Consider the following 8933-nt stretch of genomic DNA (forward strand, 5'->3'; position numbering starts at 1 on the left):
AGATGGAGCTGGGGACCCTGCCTCAGGAGCTGGGGACTTGTCTTGGCTTTTAAAGAAGAAGGTTTGATGCCCCTTTTCTTCCCCACTGAGCCCCCCCGCCCAGTCCCTGCGGGGTGCTGCTGCCCTCCCGCGGCTGCCTGGGCTCCGCTCCGCGGGGGATCATTTTCCACCTGGGATCCAGCTCCCTCTCCAAAACTTCTAATGAGGATTTGGTAAAACAGAGTAGGAGAAGCCCATGGACCCCTCGTGCAGTGTCCAAAAGGGCTGCACCTTGGCTGGGACATCAATACAAACCCCAAACCTGCTTTCTGGGGGGCTCTAGATCTCGCCCTGCCCCAGATCCCGGAGCCGTTTCGCACCACAGATCCCATTAGCCAGTTTTAGGGTAGCCAAATTCCTGCTTTTCCTGCACAGGTCCTTCTCCCCCTACCTGAAAATGCTTGTGTGGCCTTTCCCTGTTTTGCAGGAGGATTTTCTGGCCATGCGGCAGCCTGTCCCTGTACCCCCCCCACAAGCACATCTGATGCCCCGTGGAAGGGAGGAGGAATTTGTCCAAATTTCTATGGAGAGAAATGTGGGAGCCCTGCTTGGCTCTGCCCATCCCACGGATCTGACCTGCCATCGGTCTCACAGGCCCCTCTTCTTTGAGGGACTCATCCTGCCAAGCAGCTGGTTGCTTGAACCAGCAGGGGATGGTCCTGAAAATCCCCGCCCAGCATTAACCAGCATTAACATTAACTCCAGCCCTTGCTTCCAGCAGGGTGCAAAAACTTTGAAGAAGAAGGGAAAAGTCACAAAATGAAGTATTTGACTTGCCTGCACCTGCCTGAGCTCTCGTCCTGCCTGAGGACAGGGATGGCGTGAACTTAAATCAGCGCATTTGGACTCAGTTTCCCTGCCGACTGCAAGAAGGTGCTGCTCATCCTGAAAACGTCGCCGTGATGGTAACTCCGGGCACTGTGTGACTGATAGTGGGATGCTCTGGGTATGGAAGTCCCTGCCGGGACTAAGGCAAGAAACCGGCAGGGGGGTTTGGAGCTGGGAGGCCCCAGTGTCCCCGCTGCCCCATCACCGCGGGCTGTGACCCAGGAGCGATGGATGCAGCAGTCCGAATCCGTGCTCAGCCGTGCGGGGAGAGGAGAGGCTGGAGCTGGAGCCACCAGAGGGAGCAGAAACTCCTTCAGTCTGGGAGTGAGCCGGGGAGAGGGGCTCCCGGCTGGGCTGGGGCGCCAGGGATGCTCTGCTTTCCCGGGGGGATTTTTCCTGGCCCTCAGGTTAAACAGGGGCAGACGCTCTTGTTCGATCAGGGTTTTCCGCTTCCCTCCCACAAGCGCTTCTGCTGCAAACTGCCCTCGCGGACCGGGCAGCCCTTCGGGGAGAGAAACGCCATGCGCAAAACAAGGAAGAAAAAGCAACAAGTAAAACCCAAGCCAAACAGTTTTTGAGCCCCTAAAGTCACAGCAGCAGAACAGGGCCACAGATCCCAGCCGCATAAAAGGAAACCCGACTGACGCTATCTCCATGCCACCCTCCATCCTCAGCCAGCCTCACGCTCCTGCCCTTAGCTGCGATTTATCAATTCTCATTTAGGTTTATTAAAATCCCCTTCGGGGTCTAGGCGAAGAAAGCAAGCCAAGATATACACAGATAAATCAGGACAAGCTCCCCACATCGTGGCTTGAGGGCGATCTCCTGTTCTCTGCCATCCAGACACGTTTCCAGGCAAACACCAAAGGGGAAAGCCAGGATACGGCAGCTCCATGGGCACAGCCCTGGGACGGGCAGGGTCGGGACTAAGCCAGACATGGCTGGACACCCCGACTTGTGCTTTCGCTTTGGGAGCTTACGCAGGCAAGGAGAGGGGAGTGACGACAAACCTTCCCCTGGGATTCCCTCCGTGGGGCGGAGGGGCCCGAGGGAGAAGGTCTGCGATGCTCCAGCCCTCCGTGATGCCGCTGTAGGACCCAGAGCTGGGGCCAGGGCAGGGCAGGGGTACTGGGCAGAGAGCAGGGTGCAGCATCGCAGTGCTCCCCTTCCAAGGGGACTAAAGGAGCCGGAGGGGAAGAAGAGGGAGACAAAGGTGCCGGGGGAGGAAACCCCCAGCCCGAGGAAGACAAGGTTGCAGAGAGGGGGATGGATCCAGCGCTCGTCTGGAAGCACAGGACAGGCATCACTGAGCAGAGCTGGGGGTGGACCGGGCTGCGTTGGGCCAGCGCTGCTCTCAGAAGGAGTGGGTGGCACAGAGCAGCAGCGGGGACCGGCGAGAGCAGCGCTGACCTGAGGCTCACGGGAGCCTGCGTCGGGGGGGGACGGGAACCTGCCAGCGGTCCGGGACGGACACTGAGCATGGGGGCTGCTTTGGGGAGCAGGTGGGGGGGCTGGGAGGAAGGATGAGTTGGGTGCCGCTCTGCAGGGCCTCAGGGGTCAGCCCCCACTCGGGGGTGGCTTGGGGGTGGCACAGGGGTGGGTGCGGGCACCCCTGGCAGGGCAGAGGGGGGGTGCACAGGCGTGGGGAAGGGGTGGGCAGCCTGGGTGAGCGTGGAGGGGGAGGAAGGCGGTCCTGGGGGGAGGCTGGAAGGGGGTGGAGTTGCTGTTTTTTTCTTTGAACACGGCGAAGACTTTAGCTTGGAACTTGCATTCGTGGAGCTCCCAGCCGGCAGGAATCAGCTCTCCCTCCTGCGGGAGACCCCCCGGCCCCCGGGGGGAACGGGCACCGCTCCGCTGCCCTGCGCTTCGGGGTGGCACCTTCGGGGCAGTGGCGAGGGCGGGAGGCATGGGGTGATCTTTGGCTGCCTTCCCCTTCCCCGCGCCCCCTTCGCCTTTTCTCTCTCTCTTTTTGCTTCTTTGGGGGCTTGCGCTAAGGCTGCCTGTGCCAGGAGGGATCCGGGACCGAGCTGTCCCTCGGCTGCATGAATTGGCTTCCCACCTGCTCGCAGCCTCGCGGAAGTTTCCCCTCCATCCCAGGCTGTGAGAAGAAAGGCAGGAGGTGGAGCAGAGCCCGCCGAGCAGCGCCGAGGCTTGGCATGTGAGAGGTGGGCAGGGGGACAGCAAGCTTCCCTCTTGCCTTCCCCGGAGATCTGGGATTGCTCCTAGACCATGAATGGATCCTTTTTCAACCAGACTCTCTTAGAGCAGGGAGCTTACCCCAACAGGACCCAGGGCTTGGGGATGCTCATGGCCTGCTGCAACGGGACCGGCTCAGTGCTGGCGACCGACGGTGGCTCCTCGGTCCTGGCGCCCGACGAGAGGAGCCTTTACATCACGCGGGTGGTGCAGATCGCCGTCCTCTGTGTCCTCTCCTTGACTGTGATGTTCGGCATCTTCTTTTTGGGCTGCAACTTGCTCATCAAGTCGGAGAGCATGATTAACTTTCTGGTGAAGGACCGAAGACCTTCCAAGGATGTGGGAGCTGCAATCATGGGACTTTACTGAAGCCACCGGGCTTTTGTAGGCAAGTGAATTGTCTGGACCTGGTGCTGAGATGCAGATTCCCATGTGTTTGGGGCAGCTGGGGGGGAGTGGAAACGGGGGGGGAGGGTTCCTTTAGTGTGTCTGTGTCCATGGGAAAGCAAAGCTGCGCTTCCCAGTCAACAAACTGTCGTGGTGAACGGGGAAATCTCCCCTGAGTTGTATGAAGTACAATAAATGACCAGCATCGTGTTGCATGCAGAAATGGCTTAAGTTTTGCATGAAACTTGCAGGAACAGTGATAATGTGCAGATCTGGACTCTTTTCTGCTGTTACCTTGGATACCACTACCTGGGATTTAGGGCTAAAAAAAAAAAAGAGGGGGGAAAAAAGAAAAAGCGCAAATAACTCACTACAAAAAGAAAACAAAGAAACAAACAAACAAACAAAAGGGAAAGCAAAATGCACGGCACGGGCCATGTCTTTGACCATGGGGCACGGGAAGGGAAGTGCCGTGGGGGCCGTACAACAAAGTCTGCATGCCACAAAATGTGTCCCTGTGTTTGTATATCGGACCTCAAGCATGCATCTTCTGGCAGAGTTTTGTAACGGGGAAAGCATGTTCTTCCTTATTGTTTTGAGCTATCCTGTTAAAGAAACCGGTACTTTCTTCTTTCACAACATGCTGAAGGAAGAAAAGAACCCAGACAAATACAAAAGAACCACTCCAACCCCAAAACAAAAGCATGCTTGATTTTGTACACAACAGCCTTTTTTTCAAGTGCGATATTGTCACAGTCCTTGAGGTTTTTGTAGTTTTTTGAAAACTGGTGAACGTTCGGGAAACAAAAGAACCTGTTTCAAAAGAATTTGGTGTTGTCTTCCTTTTCTTTCTCTGTGTGTACCGAGTTCAGGTATTTCAAGCCTAGTTCCAGATATAATCATCTCACCTTCCAATTGAACTCCAATTAGAGATGTTTATTTAAAGCAGAAACAACCACACATTTTTCACAGGCGAGTATCAGTTACCACTTGGAAATAAATTCCTCAGGAACTATGTATTTCAGGCTTGTGTTAAATACGTGCACAGCACCGAAGCAGAGATTCATAAAAGATGCACTGAGCGCCTCTTGCAAAGCAAGATTTCAGCCTCCGAATTAAAATCTCCAGCTCCTCTGATCCCGATGAGCTGTCAAAACTAAATTATGTGAGAGGAGGAGGACTCCTAACCTTTGTTCTGTGATGGAATTACAGTTCGGTCTGTGGGTGTGAGATGGAAATAATTCGAGTTTTGTTGCGCCAACAGTATTCCTGCTGGCTCCGCTTCTGTAGTGGGAAAGCAACCCTGGATACTGGAGGAGCTGATGATCTGCTGCACTTGGATGTAAATCTGGAAGAACAGCTCTCTGCCTTTCCCAGAAGGAGGAAGAAAATTAGAGTACCTTTTGTAATTAAGCAATATTTGCCGAGCACCTTCTTCAAGGTTCCCGCAGGGTATTGATGGACTAAGCCCGATGCAGAGCAGCAGCGGTGCAGCGCTGCCGCTGGTTGCTCCCACTAACCTGTTGTCTTTAACGCCTCGAAAGCACAAAGACAGTGTGGCAACAGGACCAGCATTTTGGGATTCAAAGCCCTGAAATGTCCCGTCGGTGCCAGTGAAATGTCTGAACAGGCAGGGCTCTGATTTTTGTGAGCAGCTTGCAGCTCCGCGTACCCGAGCAGCCTTCTCAGCACGGAGGGTTTGCCGCCCTGCCGGCAGAGGTAAAAGTGGCTTCTCACCGCAGCGTGGAAGGGGATTTTGGTCCCTGCTGCTGACGGGGGTGTTATGGCCGTTGATCTCTTTGCATATGAGCGCAAATTGCTCCCACTGTGGGAGCAGAGCCTGGTCACCACATCAGGGTGAGACGCAAATCACCGTAATGCATACGATGCCCCAGCTCTGCAAACGCTTAGGAGTGTACTTGCGGGTATAACCTAAATGTGTAACTGCATCTTCAGGTCGCTGTGCTATCAGGGGACAGCCCAGACCTGCTCACTAAACTCCCATCCAGCTCCTGCTTTAAGCTGGTGTTTGGTCTCTCTTGGCAATCCATCCACCAGCCGTGGCCCCAGCGCGAGGGAGAATCCCGAGAAACCCTCCAATGTTAGCGATGCAAGTCAAGGCACAGAAGTTGCTGAACCAAAGGAAGCTTCAAAATCACCTTAACCCTGACCTGCAGCAATGCCCTAAGTGAAGAGGCTGCTCAAATTACCTCATCCATCCCTGCCCGCCTTGCTCTGCTAGGGGCTGGGAGAGCTGGTTGTGCGTGTTGAGGGGTCCTGCTGATGAGTGGGAAAATGTGGCCCTGCAACCCCCCATAGTCACCAACTTGCCAAGTGTCCTTAGAGGCCACATCCAGGGGTGGGGCATGGGGGTCTTCGTCCCTTTTGTGCTGCGGAGTCTTCCAGAGGAAAGGAGAAAAGTCAACCACAGTAGGGTCACGTACACATGAGGTGGAGGAGCAACGTAATGCCCCAGAAAGCAGAGCTGGGCACCTGCTGAGACAGACGGAGCTTGCTCAGGAGTCAACTAGGAGAGGGAAGACTTTCCTCCTGGCCTCTTGGGGCAAAAGCACAACTTGACATTGGCTTATTCATCCTCTAATCGTGCTGTGTGTCTTTCCTGACAATAAGGGCTATTTCTACATTACTGGGTCATGTGGACCAACAGACGAAGGTCTGCAGAGTGAAGCAGTTGTTGGCCACCATCCACCGTTGCCATACTATATGGCATATAGTATTGTTTAACTCTCCCCATGGGGTTACTGGGCTTCTGTCTTGCTTGCAGTGGGTTTAAGACACCTGCACGCAAGTCTCCATCCCGTTAGTTTCCCAATAAAAGGCTGATTACCCCACTGAGAGGAGGTATCATTTGGGGAAAAGAAGACCTCTGGAGGATTGATGCCAGCACTGAGATGGCAAGGGGAGAGCAGAAGGAAGGCAACAGAGGGCTGGCATGGTGAGGGAAGCCCTCGGGTTAGCGATTTGGGGTATAAAGACCCTCTTGTGGTTAAGTCATTGGTTGCTGTTTTAACCGCCCTGATTCCTTCCCCATCCTGTTCGCACAGAGCAGATGCCAGTGCAGGTCGTGCCTGGTGGAAAGGAGGGTGCTGAGGGCACCATGATGCTCCCCAGATCTCAGGGGAAGAGCCGCCGTCTCAGGCCCTGAAAACCCTGCTGCCGTGCCACAGAGGCATGAGTCCTGCAGCCAGAGGATGAGGTGGTTACTCCAGGGCTGGCGTAAGGAACGCGGACCATAATGGCTCTTTCTGCTGCCTTTCCCCACAAATAGCTGCGTTTTTTCGTCTCACGCCTACTCATTTAGCTTAAGCTCGCAAGTGGGTACTGGCTCCCAAGAAAATTTAAGCAGACATTTTTTTTTTTTTTGATAGAGGCTGGTTTAATGTTACTTTGATTTATTTTTTTAATTGTTGCTTGTAGCATGTTAGCTTCCAGAACATCACTGGGGTACCAGGGGCTGTACAAGTATGACTGAGAGACACTGCTGGCTATAAACTACAGCAGAGGCACAGGGAGAGAAGGGACATGCTTAGGTGGATCGTCACATCGGTGGCAAAGCCAGGACCAGCCATTGAGTCTCATTTAAAATCATGTCCTAGCAGTGGAATACAAGATACCAATGCAATCCTGTGGGACTGGCCACATTGGTTCGAGCCACTAGTCCACCTACTCTGCATCCTTGCTCTGAAAATAATCATGATTTTAGGCACTACATGGTCAGTCAAGTTATCCTGCTGATGGGCAACTGCTTCTTGACCCCCACCAAGGGCAACCTGCACTGGACCTTCACAGTCCTCCTTCAGGAACAGCTTCCTATCTCTGGGCTGGTTCCCACTTGCCACAGGAATTTCTTATTTCTAGACAGGCAGCAGAGAAACAGCAGAGAAAGGCAAGTGTGAGAGCATTTCCCCCTGCTGAGCAGCCTGCCTGCAAAGAGAAATCCTCTACCTCTGTAATCACTGATTTCACAATTGGAGAAATAAAGGGGTGGCTTGACCCACCTGAGAAAACCCAGCAACCCTGGTCTGCCTGTGGTGGAGAAAAACCCAAACCAAGTCCCAAACAATACCCACCTCCTTCTCCTTGCCCTGGCAGTCTTGGCTGAGGACAATGAAAGAGTTAAACAAGATGAGACAGACAAATAGATTAGGGGGGAGGGAGGATCCCAACCTGGGCCTGGCACCAGATGTACTAGAGCGCGTGCACCAAACATACACAGTATTTAATAATTCCTGAGAATTGCCATGGTAATGAAGCGCAGAGTCAGGTTGTTATGGTAACAGCCTTTTTTTTCAGGCAGGGAGGCATTACCCAGGTTGTCACCTCAATCCAGACTGAACACATTGCTGAGAGCCCAAAAAATGAAAAAGAAGTAAAATAAAATCAAATTAGATAAGTAGCAGTTTCCTGTCTCTTGTCTGGCAGTTCTGGGCTTGTTCTGTAGGTAGGTGGAGGGAACCAGGTTGTTCCAGACACACATTGCCCTGGGAAATCTGGGGAATGGCTGGAGTGGATCTCCGCAGGTCCGAAACCGAGTGCTGATGGGGGTGAGGGCCTGGACCCCTCTCATGGGGGTTCTGGGATGCTGCGTCACCACCTGGTTTTCCTTCCACACCTCTGGGCTGGTTTCAGGCGTGTCCCCAGCTGGCTAACGGGAAGGACACGCGCATCTCCCCAAGTGTGTACGCACAAGAGAGCGGGCATGGACAAGCCCTCATCCCAGCCGAGCCCACAGAAGGATGCCGTGATCCCAGTGCACGGCCTGCCTATGGTTACCTGCATCCCGTGGGATGAAGGTCCCAAAGCCGGTCTCCAAGATGAGGCAGGCAGTTTGGGGACTGGAAAGGCGGTGACACACCACTTTTCCTAAAGCCTCATGGGAGACCTAAGAAGAAAACACAGGTTCCCTGAGCTGTGGTCTCCAGGCTGCGGCGCTCCCCGAAGGGCCACCCACTAAGGCAAAATGGAAATCTGCCGCGTCTCCCTCCTGCCCTCGCATCAATGGACAAAAAGCCACTTCCATCTCCCCTCCTAAGCCTCCAGCAAGCGTGTCAGGTTTGTGCAGCTGATCCTCACATTGAATTTTAACTTAGTGCTGGTTAAATCGGCAGCTCTGCGAGCCCGTTTGCTATTGAGGAGGCTGAGGCAGTGCAGCCCAACCTCTTAGTAGGGGTTCACTTAGCAGAGACATGGCTTGAAACGCGCAGTGCAATTACTCAGGAACATCGCTCCATAAATCCCCACTGCCGCGCAGCATGGTTCTCTTGTATCGGCCGTGTGAGAGCCATTAGCTTCCAGATAAAGCCTCTCTAGTCCATTAGCTCTGCCAGCGAGGGACAATTTGGTGCCACGAGAGGCAGGTACTCAAGGGAGAGCTGAGGCCAAACAGAATTCAAGAGCCAGCATCGCCTCACAGCTTCCGTGACTTTGCCTACCTGTTTCCCTGATTGAAAGGGAAACGTTTC

The 8933-nt window shown here is 54.1% G+C and overlaps 1 protein-coding gene across 1 annotated transcript; it reads left to right on the plus strand.

Moving 5' to 3' along the window:
- The first annotated feature begins 2577 nt into the window (after window positions 1-2577).
- On the plus strand, window positions 2578-4277 carry RPRML (reprimo like). The gene has a single exon (XM_063354440.1). The coding sequence runs from the start codon at window positions 3097-3099 to the stop codon at window positions 3430-3432; it is 336 nt and encodes a 111-aa protein (XP_063210510.1). The 5' UTR covers window positions 2578-3096; the 3' UTR covers window positions 3433-4277.
- Window positions 4278-8933: the final 4656 nt, after the last annotated feature.

Source organism: Chroicocephalus ridibundus, chromosome 17 (assembly GCF_963924245.1).
Source record: "Chroicocephalus ridibundus chromosome 17, bChrRid1.1, whole genome shotgun sequence".
In the NCBI taxonomy this organism is placed as follows: Eukaryota; Metazoa; Chordata; class Aves; order Charadriiformes; family Laridae; genus Chroicocephalus; species Chroicocephalus ridibundus.

Excerpts from the sequence above, each read along its gene's own strand:
- RPRML (XM_063354440.1), top strand. The coding sequence starts at position 3,097 with ATGAATGGATCCTTTTTCAACCAGACTCTCTTAGAGCAGGGAGCTTAC.